Source organism: Motacilla alba, chromosome Z (assembly GCF_015832195.1).
Source record: "Motacilla alba alba isolate MOTALB_02 chromosome Z, Motacilla_alba_V1.0_pri, whole genome shotgun sequence".
NCBI lineage: Eukaryota > Metazoa > Chordata > Aves > Passeriformes > Motacillidae > Motacilla > Motacilla alba.
Window position 1 is genome coordinate 49,640,866 of NC_052046.1, and position 18,097 is coordinate 49,658,962.

At 40.3% G+C, this 18,097-nt stretch overlaps 1 protein-coding gene across 4 annotated transcripts in view; it reads left to right on the forward strand.

The window, feature by feature from the left end:
- The window catches only part of PTCH1 (patched 1), a 73,604-nt gene extending 62,434 nt beyond the window's left edge, over positions 1–11,170 (forward strand). For 3 of the 4 annotated variants that reach the window (XM_038124206.1, XM_038124205.1, XM_038124207.1), the window contains 5 exons: positions 132–274; positions 3,225–3,324; positions 4,685–4,939; positions 5,977–6,508; positions 7,988–11,170. In XM_038124206.1, the coding sequence (XP_037980134.1) occupies positions 132–274; positions 3,225–3,324; positions 4,685–4,939; positions 5,977–6,507 (1,029 nt within the window). In that variant the 3' untranslated portion in view covers position 6,508; positions 7,988–11,170. Of the gene's footprint in view, positions 1–131; positions 275–3,035; positions 3,053–3,224; positions 3,325–4,684; positions 4,940–5,976; positions 6,509–7,987 lie in introns of those variants that run through there. The other variant, XR_005255239.1, reaches the window with a different exon arrangement.
- The last annotated feature ends 6,927 nt before the right edge of the window (positions 11,171–18,097 follow it).

Sequence of the window (18,097 nt, forward strand, 5' to 3'; positions counted from 1 at the left end):
AACTACAGAGATAATTTTGATAAACTGTAGTTTAGAGTAATTAACTGACAGAAATCTGTGTATGCTAGGAGAGAGGCTGTTTGGAAGGTTGTATACATCTGCCTAAGGAAATGGACTTTTTTGTTTTACAGGCGTTTTTAACTGCCATAGGAGACAGGAACCATAGGGCTGTCCTTGCATTGGAACACATGTTTGCACCCGTGCTGGATGGGGCCGTGTCCACACTGCTTGGGGTGTTAATGCTTGCAGGATCAGAGTTTGATTTTATTGTCAGGTAAAGCATTTTTGTGTTTTGACTTTCTTTCAAAAATAAAAAAAAAAGTGTGCTTTTAATTTTTATTAACTTCAGTGAATCTGTCATTTTATTACTATGCATAGTGTGTCAAGTATGCTTATGTCATGGTCCTGCTTTCCCTCTGTTTTATTAACTCCTTGTTACTTGCCAGATATGGTAGTGTTTCCATTGCTGACATTACAATCTGTTCCAGGAAAATCTGAGACTTAGCATGAAGGAACACAAAAATGTTGCTCTTTAGAAAGTTTGCTGATTCTGGGTTTGAATTACTTCAAAGCATCTTGTATTGTCCAGTATTAGCTGCAGCTGACCTTTAGCCTTGAGGTCCTCCAGACTTTTTGTATGCACAAGAATTTGTATGCAAAAGACATGTGAACCTACAAACATTCGACTGTGCTGCTAGTGACTCTCTCAGGGCCTTCCCTTTCTATCCTTATGTAGGTTTTACATAATGAGGAAAAGGGGTGGGGGGATGTGGTGGGGGGAGAAGGCGCTGTTTGGGAGCTGGGGAACCATAAATATGAACACAGAACTTCATGCTAAAATTTTGTACAGCAAAGCCTAAAGGCCCTTCTGTTCAGAACTACAAGCAGGCTGTTTCTTGTGAATATAATTAAGAATGTGTGTTTGTCAAGTACAGAGGAAAGCAAGTCTTTTCTTGAGGGGAATTTGAGAAGTGCAATGAAACAGATCCTCTTCTATTCCAAACAACCTGTGGAGCTCTGCAAAATGGCTAATCTTAGAAGTAACACAGGCTCTTTGTGGTAAACTATAGCACATACACAAAAAAATAATCCAAGCCCTAAAATGGAACTGAGGTAGAACTGGACCAAATAAAAATGCTCTGAAAGATGGCTTGACTACTTAGGGAGACATAAGCTGGATAGATGACTAGACTTAACTAACATCCATTTGACAACAAGAACAACAAATGTCAGGGGCAGGAACTGAGAGAATGACTGCTAAGTCTCATCAGGCTTTTTGTTTATGTATGAAAGAGATTTGAAGAAAGCAGGCGGTTTGCAATTAGATCTCATGAAACCTGCATGAAGATTATTACTATATAGGTATTCCATGTCCCGAAATAATTTTTTCCCCCCAAAATGACTATTTTTTTACTTTATTGAATTCGTATTGAAGAAATAGAATTTTTCTTTTAGGACCTGGTTTTGTAAGGGTTGGAACGTTTTGACATACAGGTTACTGATAGATTTAACCTAAATTTACAGGGTATGTTTTTGGTGTGCTACTTTCCTACTTAATAGATGAGATTTTGGCACACATTTTTGTGTCACAGCAAATGGAAGATTGTAGCAGCCCTTCACACCAAATTTGGATTGGATGTGCTCTCAGTTTATAAAATGAGCCTTTCAACTTTTCAACTTATGTTATTTTACTTTTTTTGGCCATCAGTTTCTGTTTTTATAGCACAATCTCACTTCAGTTTGCTGTGTTTAAAAAATATAGTAAAATAAACTATGGGGAGCCTGAGCATTGTTAGAGTGGGCAAAGATCCTAAACTTCCGGAAAGCGACAGATTAGTCCAGCAATGTGGAAGATTAAGTAAATTAACAGACACTGTATACACCAACTGGTCAAAGCTATAATCCTCCTGTTTATTCTAACATTAGATGGATGAGATGCAAATGTTTTTAATGTCTGTTGTTGATCTGTATCCCAGTTTAAAGTTCTGGTGTTTATGTTAGTAGAGTAGATTGGCTTGCTGATTTTTGTTAATGCAGATCAGAAATTCCCAAATGTTTACAATAGCAGGATATTTATAGTTTTACAGGAGTCTGATATATTTGATCAGATGTGGAAACAGGGAGGCAGTAAAGTTTGTTGCCAGCTAGACAATGTAATCAGCAGACCCATTAGCAGCAAACTTGCCCTCTGTTCTTCTCCGTTGCCTTCTCCTTCAGGAATTTACCAAGACTGAGTCCTTGAAATCATTAGTTACAACGCAGCCTTAAGTTTAGTCTGAGCCCCAGCTGTGCCGAATACCAACTATCAAGACTTTCCTTTTACTGACAGGTTTACCTTGGTATTCATGAAGGATCCCAGACCTTAGCCCTCAGTGGTGGGAAAGGACAACTACTTGTGCACTTTTCTCTTCTTCCATAGTATTTCAGCCTTTATGTTTGAATTGGCTGACGCAAAACAAGAGTATTCAGAGATGCTAAATTGTTCAACAAAAGATTAGCCTGCAATGCAGCTCTGCTATTGTGGAGCGCTCTTACTCAGTACAATGCTGAAGCTTACTATAGAATGGGCATTTTCTTTGCAGAAAGCAGGTTCCTGTGTTGTAAAAGAGTTGCAATTCAAGCTATTTGGTAAAACTGGAACTCACAGAATTCTAGGCGTTAAGTTTGATTAATGAACGGCAAGGAAAACCCGTACCTGATATACTGTAGATTTAATTAGACATTCTGCTGTAAGTTGCAGAAGCATTTCACAGTGGATTAGCTGCTGGGAGAAGAGGGCTTCTTTTCCTTCTACACTAAATTGTTTAAATTCTACACCCTTCACTTCATTTGTTTGCTTCTGCTGGGTTTTCACTAATGGGGGCCCCTTTTCATTGTATTTGTGCTTTCAATCCATTCAGCTATTCCCTGCACATTCCATATTTTTGTGTTTGTGTAACACATTCGTAAATAACATTACATGCTTACAGATTCTAGGAAATTAACAAATTTAATTTTTTTCTTTCCTTTCTCAACTAACACTTTGTGGAATGTAGCTTCTCTAATTCAAAAGGTAAAAAACCCTCTATTTTATATGGAAAGTGATATAAGTTTCCTTTGATGTTAGTAATATGTTGGAGTTAATTTAGTATCTGTATTATTTTAACATATGTAGGAGTAATTTGTAATCCCTTGTTTCTAACAGTGGCTATTCTCTCCCTCAAATCATTTAAACTCTACTTCAGGTATTTCTTTGCTGTTTTGGCAATCCTAACCATTCTGGGAGTTCTCAATGGATTGGTGCTGCTTCCTGTTCTTCTCTCGTTCTTTGGACCATACCCGGAGGTCAGTAAAATTAATGGTGAACAGAAAAATAATACTATGTCTGCGCTGCTGTCCCCCTCAATCACCCCCTGGTTTTAGAAAGTATTTTTTAAATTTTCTTGCATTTAGTTTTTTGCTCTCAGGCTTCTTTATAAATTTTTATTAAAAGTGCTGTTTGTTGCGTAGTTGATACTACTCTTTTTTAAAGTTTTTTTTTTTTAAATAAGTCTTGTTTTAGAAGTCACAATAAGCAAACTTGAACATGTTATTTATACTACTAGCATAATGCGATATGCAAACAAGTTTGTAAAATAAGGATTTCCCTCAATATTTTGCAAAAGATAGTTTGTTTTGTATACATACCTTCTGCTTTCCTACCTCACTGGCTCTGTTGCATTCCTCAAAGTGCTTAACTCAGCAGACCACCAGGAAGGCCTGTGTGGACCAACACACACCGTGGTGGTCGACAGACCACACCTTGATAACCATGGTTGGTCTGCCAGAAGGTCCCCACTGCCCAGTCACCTCTCCCTGCGGCATTCTCCTGCCTCAAGTAGCATTTTTGGTGTGGGGAAGGCTTCACTTAGATGTTGATGACTTTACAGTACGAAGTCCAAGTCCAGACTCCAGGATTCACAGATACCAACTTTATATTTGGTTGTTGGTCATTTACTGCCTACTCTGTAGTTAATACAATTACTGTGTTACGTGGGGTTATCTTTATCACGTATCAATAGAATCAGTGTGCTATGTTTCACGTGTGCTATGTTTTATGTGTGTGCACAAGAATAAAACACAAGGTATGTATTCAGCACTAGTATATTTCAGAAGTGTTTCGGTTATTTTAAACCGAAAACAGTAAAACAGTTTTGACAAGAATGTGTACTCTCCTAATTCCTAACAGTATGCATGACCTGTCTCTTACTCAAACAATGTGAATGTGTGTGTTATTACCATATATATTGCTGTGATGTGTGTACCCATCTCTCTTGCAAACGGTCACGCAGTAACACTGTCCCAAGCCACTGAGGTGATTTTATGAAATCACTGAAATCAATGCTTGCTGAAGGGGGAGCTCACATATTATTTTTATTTTTTTTATTTCCAAGTGCATGCACACACACACATGTATGCTCTTCCTGATACAATGGTATTCAGAAGAATCTGTGTAGTCTTGTTTACATATGTATCTGCAGATGGAGGTCAAGTCTTTTATACTTTCATTAATTTTTTCAGTTCAGTATCTGTGTTCATAAGAAAACTGTTGCTAAGCTTGTTGTGGAATGGCAGGGTGTATTTGGCAGAACATTTTTTGTGTCAAGCACGAGTGATTAAAAGGGTAAAGCTAGCTGAATGTAACTGAAAGTGTTGCTGTCACCAGGTTTCTCCAGCCAATGGACAGGACAGATTGCCCACACCATCTCCTGAGCCACCGCCCGGTACTGTGAGGTTTGCACTGCCACCTGGCCACACAAATAATGCTTCAGATTCCTCTGATTCTGAGTACAGCTCTCAAACCACAGTGTCTGGCATCAGTGAAGAGCTGCATCAGTACGAGGCCACGCGAGGTCCTGGGGCACCAGTCCATCAAGTAATAGTGGAAGCCACTGAGAATCCTCTCTTTGCAAGATCCACTGTAAGTAGCTTTCATATGTAGTAGCAGGAGATCAAAAAGAAGTTTTCTGGTGTGTTTTGTTTTTTGGATTTTTAAAAAAAATCTATTTATTTTTGTGGAAAACACTTTCTGACTGATTGCGCCAAAACCTGTTCACAATGAGTGAAGGTTTTCCTCATTCTCCCCTTTAGAACTGAGCTGAGGGTAAAGTGGTGGTACAAAAGCAGAGCCTTGCAGGGTAATTGCTATTACATCCTATTGGCACCAGCCACAAGAGAGAGCTCTCAGTCTGTTTGATGACTGTTTTCAGAGAGAGGAGGAGAGATTACAAGATCCCAACCTCTTTCACACAGCTCCTTGTGGATTGCTATCATATACCTCTCTGTGGCAGCACATTTTGGAGAGAAAGATTAAAGCCAGAAGAAAGCAGTTTAGGTGTTGTACCAAACCTTGAGCCTTGTTGCATCTTGCTACTGGGTTGGCATAATTGCGATTTCAAAGGAAAGTGAAAAAGCTCTGTCTCCTACCCCTGCTGATGTTGCATGCTGAGCTGCAATGCGGATCTGGTTTTGTTCAGCAGAGGCCTAGAAATAGGTACAAGCACAGCCACATTTGAAGTTGGTCACGGTTTATTGACTGATGTAGCTGCTGTGCTTCACGGTCTTTATGGAAATCAGAAAACAGATCTACAGTCTATACAAACTACCCTACTAACATCCTGTGTATGTTCCCTGCATGGAATAGCCTTTTCCAAATGCCTGCAATTCTGCTTGTTGAGTTAAGACCAAGTGCTTGTCACCCATCCCTTTGAAAAGATGGACCAGCATGTAGGAAGCTTACAATAATGTTTTCAGCTGTCATCCTGTCTGTTTTTAAAGATGTGCTTTCCAGGTTTTAATAACTTCAGACAAAAACCATGGAAAAATCAATTATCAGATTCAACATTCCCTTTGTAGAGTCAGAGCATTATTATAATTATTCCCAGCATAAAATATAAGCAAGCATAGCATTTGCTTGCTTTGCTTTGTCAGAGGCGTAACTGTGCGTGTCTCTCTCAGGTGGTTCAGCCGGAAGCGAGGCATCAGCTGAGCCCTCGGCTGCAGCCGAATCCAGAGCCCAGCATGCAGCAGCCGTGGCATCAGGGCAGACAGCCCAAAAGGGAAGCGAGGGAAGGGCCACGACCACCTCCTTACCGCCCTCGGAGGGACGCTTTTGAAATTTCTACTGAGGGGCACTCGGGACCCAGCAGCGGCAGGGATCGCTTGGGCCACAAGGCTCGTTCCCACAGTGTGAGAAGCCCGGCGTTTGGGGCCGCAGGTGCCACAGGAGCAGCCTACTGCCAGCCTATCACTACTGTGACTGCCTCAGCCTCAGTCACTGTTGCTGTCCATCCTGCCCTGCACAGCCACAGTCCTCGGGGAGCGAGCTTTCCATCCTACGAGGGACACCATGAAGCCGGCCATGCCCCATTTGAGGACCCCCACGTGCCTTTTAATGTACGGTGTGAAAGAAGAAATTCTAAAGTGGAAGTTATAGAACTGCAAGATGTTGAATGTGAGGAAAGGATACCTGGCAACAGCTCACAATAAGGTAGGTTTGTCCTGTGTAACTGCAAACTTTGGCCTGTGTCAGGCAATGGTGTGATCAAAAGAAAGAGGAAAAATACAGTTTCTTAGAGGTAACTTTTCATTGATAGCACTACTTACAGGTCACACTGATCATCTTAAATCTGCTAACTGTAAATATAGTACATTTTGCACTAGACATGAGGTTGGCTGAGATAGTGTACTCCAACACTGGGAAGTCATACTGCATTCAGACATTTACTACTTCGAAGAGCCTTGCAAAATGGGTAAGTACATCATACAATCCCAGTCTACCAGATGAGGAAAATAAAGCAGAGGTATTGTATAACATCTTCAGAGCTGTGCAACTGTATTTACCATTGTGTAAGTCCTGTCTTCTGATCCCTGAATCAGGCATGCTCTAAAACATTATATGAAATGACATTGCCTAGGAGAGTGTAAAAATTGCCAGCTACTTCAGGAGTTGTTCTCTCTTGAATAAAATACTTTGTGAAACAATTTAAAGTCCATAATAAGGACTGGATGCCTCTGGAAGATAAGCCAAGTGAGAAGTGGGAAGTCTTACCATGCCTAGTGTACTGCTGCTCAGCAGAGTGTCCCCTGCTCCTTGGAGAGGCCTTCAGAGACCTCCCCAGTGACCTCGTACACTGGAGGTGTCTGAGCTTACCTCTGTTGTGCCAGGGGCATCTGCAGTGGCAATTGCAGGTTTCCACAGGATAGAGCTGCCGACTGAGTTTTTACACTGAAAACTTCTTCGGGCTCTTACATGAAAAACTATTTCTCACTATTTTTACTATGTTCTTCTCTTGCAGGGGAAAAAGAAGGTGTTAGCATAGTTACTTATCTGTGGATTACTTTTTTTTCTCTTTGCTTGTCTGAGCTTTTCAGTGACAGACACCAGATTGAGCAGAACAAGTAATTTTATTTTGATTCTGGAATATTTTGCATGAACGCATGCATGCATGTGTATGCACACACACAGAGTTTTGATGAAAATTTTTATGATAATTCAAAATGAAACCACTTTCTGAATTATAAAATGTCTCTCCAAACATCCCAAAGCGTAAATAGGTATGTGAATGCCTTTAGCCTTGCAGTCTAGAAATATGACAAATAATAGTATCCACAGAATAAGGAAATACTTGGGCTTAGTTTTTTCCAGCTGAAGCGTATGGTAATGTCAGACTCTTAAATAAACTCAGTATTCAATGTAGCATACTTATCCTTCAATTGTTCATTGGTTTTGACTGAATTTGTCACAGGTATCTAAAACTGGGAACTTAGAAATTAAAACACCTACATTTTTTTAAATTGGCATCAGTATTTCTTCACCAGGAAATTAATGACTGAGATGAAAGTAGAGCTAGCATTTCCTGACTGCTAAATCTAACCACAAGATTAAATGAGTTGGTTTCATTTGATTTGTTTGTTTTTCTTGAAATTTAGTGAATGTTTGCTTTTTTGCCTCTCCTTATGTGTACAGGGTAATAACTGAAGAAAAGAAGAGGCCAAAGATGGAAAACTGAATTCCAGAACTGCTTGAAGAGAAGAACTGCTTGAAGTTGTAGAAAAGGACATGCTGCATCAGGACAACAGTTCACTGTTACTGTAACCTATTGTATTATTTTGTTAAATATTTCTTTTAAGTATTTAAAAGATGTACACATATGTAATATACAAAGGAATGATGTAAAGTAGTATAGTCTGGAGTAATTTGCCTTTGGGCAATAGAATGGGGACAATATTGTGTGCTCTTTGTACTTTTTGTACATTGATATCTGTGCCACAACTAAGCTTAATCTAGTTCTAAATTTCAGCATAAGTTGCTGCTGCTTAAATATTTTATAATTTACTTGTATAATTCTATGCAAATATTGCTTATGTAATAGGATTTTTTAAAGGTACATGTCTGTTTAAAATATTTTAAATTTGTGTATCACAACCCTGTGGTAGTATGAAATGTTACTGTTAACTTTCAAACACGCTATGCGTGGTAATTTTTAAAATAAGCAAATATGAAGAAAAGCAAGTTAATCTGGGAAGCTTAAATAGACTTAGCTATGTGCAGGTTTTGTTTTGCTGTATGTGTCCCAAGTGTGCATCTGGAAATATGCTTTTGTGTGTATGTTCCTGGTGTACTCTAGTTTCTCTTTTACTGTATGTTAACACTTGGTGGGCTTACAAACCCACCGATGCTGATGTGAGTCTGGCTTTCCCTGTTAGTAGGCACTAGTGAAAACTCTGTTGTTGTTTACCAATATATACAACTATAGACTGCCATCATCAAAGGCCCAACTAAAATACTAGGGAAGACAGGGAGTTGAGGTTTAGAATTATGTTTCTCCCAAACCCTTAATTACTTGCTTCACGTGACTTTAGTCAAGTCACTTATCTGCCCCATGCCTCAGTTTTTCATTTTGTAAAATGGTTATTACACTTACCTACCTCCCAGGAATGTTGTGAGGCTTAATTACAGTTCATGTAGTGATTTGAGGGTTTTTTTTTTTCCCTTGCAAAATATACCAGGTAAGTGCAAGCACTATAACCATTATTTTTTCATTTCCAAAGGTGCTGGATATTGATAGGTGCTGGTGGTTATAGAAATACAATGAGCATCTGCCTTATTTTGATACTGTTAATTTTGAATGGCATTAGAAGCTGGATAATGGATTGTCTGATGGTGAGCCACAGCTTAGCTGAGCCATTACAGCATTGAAAGCAGTATCTTTAGTCACCTTATTTTCATGGCAGAAAGGAGTTAATAGTAAGTAATAAAAATCAAATGGAAGGATTAAAAAAAAACGTATATTCACTTTTAAATATAAATGGCTTTCTGGTGGGCCAGGATGGTAATGACACTTAAGGCCTGGGTAGTTATTTTCTTTATTGTTTGTGTTTTCCCATGCTGCATTGGCACTTTTAATTATAACAGCTAAACTGGGATCTCTTTGCGAAACTAATTTAGCTTTTTGTACTATTATTTTTAAACTAAAAGGGGATTGCTGCAGGTGAAGGGTCTGGAAAAACACTACAATCTGTGTTCCAGTTGGAAACAAACTGTAGGAACAAAGAACTTTATTTTAAAATAATGCAACACAAGTTTTCATTATCTCTGTCTTCTTCATCTTTTTTTCTGCCCTTCACCAAGCTGTTTTTTAGAGAAGGTAGATGTTCAGTTTTGTATTCAGAGCCAAACACAACCAATATTCAGTTTCTAAACACAGCAGTGGTGGGGCTTTTCTTTATGTATACCTGAACAGCAGTGGCCAATTCTTTGATGGGAAAGTGTTTTTCTCCAGTGGCTTCAGGGAGTCTATCTTTGCCTACAGACCTTGCCAGCAAAACGAATGGGGATAATTAGAATGCACAAATTTCCATGCCTTTTTTGCTCACTTGAAAACACTTTGATATGAGGCACTTGTTTACAGATCTCCAATGTGAACGCTCGAAGAGCAGGTGGTGAGAGCCTGGTGTCATTCCCGTGATACATAAGCTACTGTTTCAGTGCACACCAAGGGTTAATGTTGCAACTGCCAACTGGTCCAGTTCACTGTCTAACACAAAAACTCTTGGTGACAAAAAGATGAGGGGCCTCAATTTAGCACTAGCAGCATAGTGACCTCAGATCATACAAACTCTGCAACAAAACTGTATGATACTAATTGGAAGCCGCCTTCAACTACCAAGCTTGTGCGCTCACAAGTCAGAGACTGGCAGGGCTCCCACTGGCACTACTCTGTGTCGCAGGCTGCCTTGCTTCCTGCTCTTCCTTGGGAGGGAAGGGCCCAGGGCAAGTTGCAGCGTCTCCCACCTGCCCCTGCCCAAGTCTTCCTGCGTGCTTGTATGTGGGTGAGCTGTCTGCTGCTTTGTGCACAATGTAGACCTTCTTCTTCGATAGTCACATTGGCAAGGGGAGGACTCAGTGGCTGGCAACATTTGTTTTGTTTTGGTTTTGTTTCTTAACTTTTTTAATCATGGGTGATATTTATATTTTTGTATCATAAGAATGTTTTTCTTACAGTATTTGTCATGCCAGTTTATAACAAACAAAATGCAGGGATTTTATTTCTATTAGAAACACTATTACAGTTATGTTTTTACTGTTTAATGGATTTTTATTTGTATAGAGTGCTTACTAATGTTAAATAGGAAAGAGTATATAACATTTACATTATGGACTTGTTGTAGCTTTTAGTGTAAGGAGTTAAAAGGAAAAAAATATTCAAACTGGGTCTCATTGCCTGCCTGTTTGGTAGGAGTGGGTTTGTGTCATTTCAGTTACAAAGATAAAATTATGCCATATAATTTATTTATATGAAAATTTATTTTTGTAGTGTACATAGTAGCCATCAAGTCTTTTGACAGAAGTATATTTTTAAAGAGTTTATATGTAATGATGATACCATTATGTTTTGGAACACTGCTGAGATACAATTACAGTGCACACTTTTCCTTGTAAACCCCCTGGAGAAAAGAAAGTGTTTAACAGTGTTAAGAGAGAAAGAGAGCATGAATATTCATACAATTCTGAACTGTTTTAGTTACCATTTGTGATCTAGCGTGGTTCTCATTTTAAGCTTTGAATGGAAATTGTACAAACTCTCTAAATATTAATGTTCAAACACTGATAGAAATTCTAACATGAATAAAAAAATATTATAACTTACTGGTTATGGATTTGGTTATTTATGGAATGCTTCTTTATTTACTGCTGGTTATCTCTGCAGGTGCAACCATGCAATTTGGAGCATGAATCTGAGATCTTTCAGTATTTGGGATGTATGGGATATTCAGATTTGCCCATTTTGGAGCAAGTGCCATTTGTTAACCCTGTCTAAAGGGTAGCATGCTGGTCCTTGTCTGTTGATTCTGTACCTTTGCATGTTGGGAAGGATAGGTTTAGGACTGGGTTATGCATGTCATTCTCACTCTGAATGAAACAATTTGTTGACTAAAGCACTTTATATAAAGGTTATTTCTTCTTAGACATGGGAGGAAATTCTTTGTCTTTTTTCCCATCTCTGTGGTTGTGCCCTAAACTGGATAACAGAATCAGTCTGGTATTTCCACTTAGTGGAAGAAAAAATAAATGTGTTCTGAGTTCTGAAAACTACAGCCCTCCATAAGAAGGGAGACTCTTGACAAAATTCCCTCCGGGAAGCGTGCTGCTGCTTGCCAGGACAGGATGCAGGTCCCTGTGCCCCACACAAGCCGCACTAAGCAGGAAGGAGAAGCTACAGTGGGCAGCAGAGAACAGAGTAACAACATCTGTCTGAAGTCATTAGCATCACAAACCGCAGTGTGGTTTCTCCAGTGCAGATACTCTGCCGAGCATCCTTCAAAGTGCCACAGAGCCAGCAGTCCGTTTCTTTATCCTTTAACCCTTAGATGATTTTTTTACATGAGACTTCTAAACTTCTCTTAAGGAAAAAGCCCAAACCTGTCTTGAGATAATTTATAATTCAGCCTTTGCTTTCCATGGCCAGAGTAAATACAAATGCAATTTTCAATTTTATGTTTTCTGGAAGTTTAACCACAAAAGAGAAAATCAGAGTTAAAGGACTTGAACTGCAAAACTTCAACACATATGTTTTTACTACTCAAAATACTCTCCCTCACACCCTCAGGATTAGCCAGCCTGAGTCAGGTTGCAGATTTGGCTCTTGTGGATACAGCCCATGAGAATAGTGCTCACTTAGGCCTTGTTTTAGCTCAGCTCACTCACTTCATCTTTTATGCCCCAGCCATCCATGGGAGCTGCTCCATTCACACAGCTGGAAACCATGTAAATAAATCAATACATTCTGTCTGTCAGAATATGGTATTTTTTTCCTTAAAACATTCTGTTTTGCAACAACAATAGTTATTTACATAATATTACTTGTCATGTTTAGTTTTCTTATCATTTTGCCATCAGTCTGATTAACCCCAGGTAAGTACTTGATCTGATTTTTGCCTGAGATTTGCCATATTTATTCAGGCCTTAAGTAAACATGTGGCCAAATTTTTGTTGGCATAATGCATGTATTTAACAGCTTCAGGAATGCTGCATGCTGCTAAACTGCAGCAGCACTGATATATGAACAGGTGTTTCATTTTTGTTAACTTTTACTCCCAAGGAATGTTTGAGACACTGACTGTTCATATCTGAATATACCATTGCCAAATTGTAATTATTTTTAATGTCTGCTTCAAGCAATGAGAACAATTACTACTTTCTAACTCCATTTAATCATTCTTGTCTTTTTTGTTGCAAACATGTTGAATTTTATTGCTAGAACAGGGGGCATGCCAGGCAACAGCACTACCTAGCTTAATTGGCTTGAAAAAACACATGCCCAGTTTAATTTTCCCTGGTTAATTTCAGCTAATTAAGCACAAAAATGAAACAGTACTGTGCTTTGGAAAACGGAAAAAAAGTTTAATGTATATGCTGGCATATTTGATACTGCAGAAATAATTTTGCTCTCCTATAGACACTATGAAAGAAATCTCTGGCTCAGATACTTCGTTATCTGCAGTGTCATCATCTGGGCCACTTATCACCCTACCACAGCTTTCCTTATGAACATTTCCACTGTCATTTTAACAGCTGTAATTGGGTGGGTCACTAGTGTTTCAGCTGCCACAGCAGCTGAAAAGCAGCACCTTGCCATTGGTGCAAGGTAAGGCTGCAATGGAGAACATTGCATTTAGGGTTAATGATTCAGAACAAAAGGCAGCTTGTGTTTTAGCCTGTTTTGCTAATCCAAGCATTCCCACAGGCTCTTCTCCAGGCCTAACTCAAGTTGCCAGTTAAAAGTTACTGGATCTGTGAGTCTCCTAGATGAATTAGAATGTCAAGTGTGCACAGTGGATGCAAACTTTTGCACAATGGAGCACAAAAAATGGGTCTTTTCTCTCTGGTGTTTCCATCCCTTCAGCTCAAATCTTTGCAGTGCATCCAACTTCACAGGCTCCCAGCTGCCTAACACACCACAGCCTAATGAAACCTGCTGGGGAGCAAGGCCGTAAACCACAGAAACTGGGATGTGGGGAGATTGGAAGCTGGAGGTTGGAAGCTGCTTCTCAGGCAAGGAAGAGCTCTGTCTCGGTTGAAGAGGGGCTAGACTTCACTTATGGGTGTGTGAATGAGGTGGATTTCCCCATCTGTTGAGTGGGGGAAGACAATTCAACTATTTGAAAAGTGATTTATGGCAGAAATGAGAGACTCTGGGTGCTCTGGAAGAGGGATAGCTCCACCATTTGATTTAGGAGACCCAAAATGACATAAATTTATTTCAACACCTAGGTAAAACTGATTTTACTGCTCCAGGCTAAGTCAAGGTTAGCACCTGTGGATTTTTTCATCTGAAGTTTGTCTTGGGGAAAAGATTTGTAGGAAGGCATGTCTGCCTAGGCTTTTGAAAGAGAGGAGAAGGGAAAGGCATTTAACAAGAATTACTTGGCAACTGAGAAGAACTCAAAGAAGTAACACTATCATGCTTCTTTTTTATCCAGATTTTGCAACCTCCATGAAGAGAAATCTTAGCTCTTTCTCTACCTGGTGACAGATGTTGTGTCTCATCTGGAAGACAAGGGGTTGCACCTCTGTGGTCTCTCAGATCTTAGCAGAGTTTGTAAGTGGGGAGCTTCCTTTAGGAGAGCTAAGCTGGCTTTGCTGACAGTATATATATGACTCTGTAAGTCGCAAACACAGGTGACCAATAGCCCTTGAGATGTCTGAATTTAAACTAATAATTCTGAGGTTAAAATGCCAATTGACCGTTCCTAGTTACCAAACATTTGAACCATCTACAATTAGAATTCACCTGTGAGACAAACAGGATATTGCTTCTTATTAAACAAAGAACCAGATATTTTTTCAGCTATTAAAACTAATAGGGTAAAATATTTAAGCATCTTATTTCAGTATAATACTGAGGGTAAATAGGAAACTCACAATTTTCATCCTAAAATAGCATTTGCAGTAAGAGAATTCAAACCCTCTTTCAGGATTACACAACCATTTTAATTAGGCTATTCATTTTACTTGAGAGTATTTACTTTGCTAGCCAATATAATGTGCTGCTGTACCATGTCACAATATTTTTGAAGGCTAACAGGTAAAACTTAAAATGATTGTAAAGGCTAAGGGCAGGTATTATAGTACAGGATCACACACCTTGGTGTAGCACATCTGGTTGGTGGCCTGTCGCTAGTGGGGTTCCCCAGGGATCAGTGTTGGGGTTCCTCAGGGATCAGTCCTGTTTAACATCTTTACTAATGAACTGGATGAGAGGATCAAGTGTTCCCAAGTCAGTTCCCAGATGACAACATGTTGGGTAGGAGTGTCAATCTACTGGTGGGTCAGAAGGCTCTGCAGAGGGATCTGGACAGGCTAAAGCCAATTGCATGAGGTTAAACGCAGCAAAGTGCTGAGTCCTGCACTTCAGCTACACCTCCATGCAGTGCTACAGTCTTGGTGAAGAGCGGCTGGAAAGCTGCCCCGTGGAAAAGGACATTGGGGGTATTGAACATGATCTAGCAGAGTGCTCAGGTGGCCAAGAAGGTCACTGGCAACTGGACTGTACCAGCAATACTGTGGCCAGCAGGACCAGGGCAGTGATTGTCCCCAGTTCTGGGCCCATCACTCTAAGAAGGACATTGAGGGGCTGGAGAGTATCCAGAGAAGGGCAACAGAACTGAGGTAGGGTCTGGAGCACTGTATCCTGTAAGGACAGCTGGGTTTGCTTAGCCTGGAGTAAAGGAAGCTCAAGAAGAAGCTGTACTTTTCTCCACACTGGCCTGAAAGGATGGTACATCTGGGTGGCATTCAGCTTCTTCTCCCAGGCAGAAAGTGACAGGGCAAGAGAAAACAGCCTCAAGTTGTGAGAGGGGAGGTTCAAGTTCTCCATGGTTTTCTTCATGGTTGTTGAACCTTGGAATGAACTGCCCAGGGAGGTGGTGGTGTCAGTCTCTGGAGGTGTACAAGAAATGACTGGATGTGGCACTCAGCCCAGATCTAGCTGTTAGTGCTCATCAGTCAAAGGCTGGACTCAGTGATCTCAGGGTCTCTTCCAACCTAAATGATTTTGTGACTCTGTGACTCTTTGTTCAAGCTTCCCAGCACACCCTACACCACCCCACTGCCCTCCCCATCACATCCTCGGCAGGACGTCCATGAGTGCTGTTTGCTGTGAGCACACATCACAAAAAAACTCATCTCTGTGTTCCCCAGGGCTCCTCCCCTTCTGCAGCCAAGCTGACCATCCAAGTGAGCAGGGGGAGAGATGGCAGCTGCTGGGTTTCGTATCAGGAGTTGCTGCTAAGGCACAAAGGAAGGCCCAGCTTCCCATGCCAAGAGATGGTTCCAGACGGCCCCAGGCACACAGCTGGAACAGGCGGGAGAAGCAGAACATGGTGAGGTTCGGTGGGCAGGCTGCGAGGGCAGGCAGAAAGCTGCGAGGGCAGGCCAGGCACCACCCCCGGGGCTGCAGAGGGACAGAGGCGTGTCCTGGGGGGAGCTTGGCTGCAAGGCATGGGGTATTTCTGGAGCTCTCACGATATAGGAAGTTCAGACCTGACATTCAGAAGAATTTCTTTCCTTGAGAGGATTGCCAAACAATGGCACAGGATTCCTGGAGAGGTTCTCAATGCCCTGTGCCTTTCAGTGACCTAAAAAGAGGCCCTTAATGACTGGATTTAACTTTCCTGGTCAGCCCTGTTCAGGCAGTGGAACTAGATGATCATTGTAGGTCTCTGCCAACTGAAACAGTCTATTCTATACTGTTCTATGCTGTGCCATGCTATTCTATTCTGAACATTTGAAAATTTCATTACTTAAATAAGTATACATGGAGCATGGAAATTCCTGAAATATCTGATGGGAATAAGCCATGAGTCAGCAAAGACATTTAAGATCTTTAAGGAAATCAGCTTTTAAATTGTTATCAGTGGAATTACTCAAAGCTAAATCTGCAAATCTAACTTTGTATTAATCTTTAATGGTTTGGTGTGCAGTGAAAAGTGTCGTCCTGGTTATGTTGCTCATACCCTTCCTTTAATTCACAGTATATAACTTGGACACTATGGGTCAACCCTATGGATGTGTCCTCTGCTGTTAAGTACAGAGATTTCTGACTGCTGAGGCTTCAGCTCATTCTTGAGCTAGTTGCATGTAGCTCAGAATCAAGTAAAAAAATACAGGTTTTTTTTTCTTTAGACTGTAATTGCAACTTAGTCAGTGGTACTCTGGTACTTCATGAAGAGATTCACATACTTCAGGAGCCTTTTTGAGCTGCATCTGAAGCAGAAAGTTGGACAAGGAGAAGCAACGAGGATCTGATTTTTTTTGTGGAAGGGACCTGTCACACTCATCTGACATGTGCAGAAGAGCTATGCTAGGATAGCCTTGTGAACCATAAACCTAGGCTTCCAGGTCACTGCCATTATAACCAGTCTTTCTCTTAATATTGTAATATTTTATAATTGTGTTCTGATTTTGCCATTCTGTATTAATTTATCACCTTTTAATTTTTCTTCTGTTTAAATCTTAGAAAACCTTTTAAGTCAAGGAAATTACTGCACCATTACCTCTATGGAACCGCATCTATGTAGGGCAATATTTGAGGTGTAGTTCCTTTCAATTTACATGTTCTTTTACTCACAACTGCAATACCTCTTCCTTTCTTTGGCCTTCCTCTTCCTTACTCTCCTCCTTGTACATCCTTCCAAGTATGTCAGTCAGCATGGCATCCAGCATGGTTAGCCAGCGAATGGAGCTCTGCCCAAAGATACCGAAAATGCAGTTTGAATTGTTTGAAAAAGCCAATGAAAAGAGCTAGTGCAGAAATACAAGATCTCTGGTGTATCAGTAAGATATTACAGTTTTGGTTTGGGGCTGGGCAGGCCTGAGGAAACCCAAAAAATAAATCTCTGTAAGAAGCGTTCAGAGTGTATCCCCTGGGAAATGATTACCTGCATTTCTTCTGTTTTGTTTCCTTTTTGTTTTGTGTGTGTTTCACAAATTATTTTATGATTCAGGTCTTGCATTAGTCTAATGGAGAGTTTGCAGTTTTGCAAGTTGTTTTTATTGGACATGCTTAGCAGAGAAATTTCTGATAGAGAAAGCCCAAGATTCTCCTAACAAAAATTGACATGGGCTCTGATCCTTTGAATAGTTAAGTCCTAATCATGGCAAATAACTAGGACTGTTCAAACTGGAAGAATTAATTCAGAAATTGGATGTGAGTCCTGTAACTGATAAAAGTACATATAAGAAAGTTTGAGTTTTACTACTAATGAGACTTGTTTCAGCTCGGCAACATGGAACTTGGATGTTCTGCATGCAGTAGTACACACAGATGCAGTGGTGCTGGTTTGTTTGCTTTGGTAGATGCAGGGTGAAGGGATGCTGAAACACACAGAAGCAAATAGGCTTGTGAGCCTTGGAGTAGAAAATAAAGGAAACAGCAGAAAGAGAAATAGATTGAACTACATCTGAGCCTATGTAGGAGGACTCACAAAAAATTCTTTAAAAGGTGCATTTGAAGTTTGTGTAAAATGATGAGGGGTGTCATTCTGATGGACAAGGGAGGTTTGGCTGTGCCTG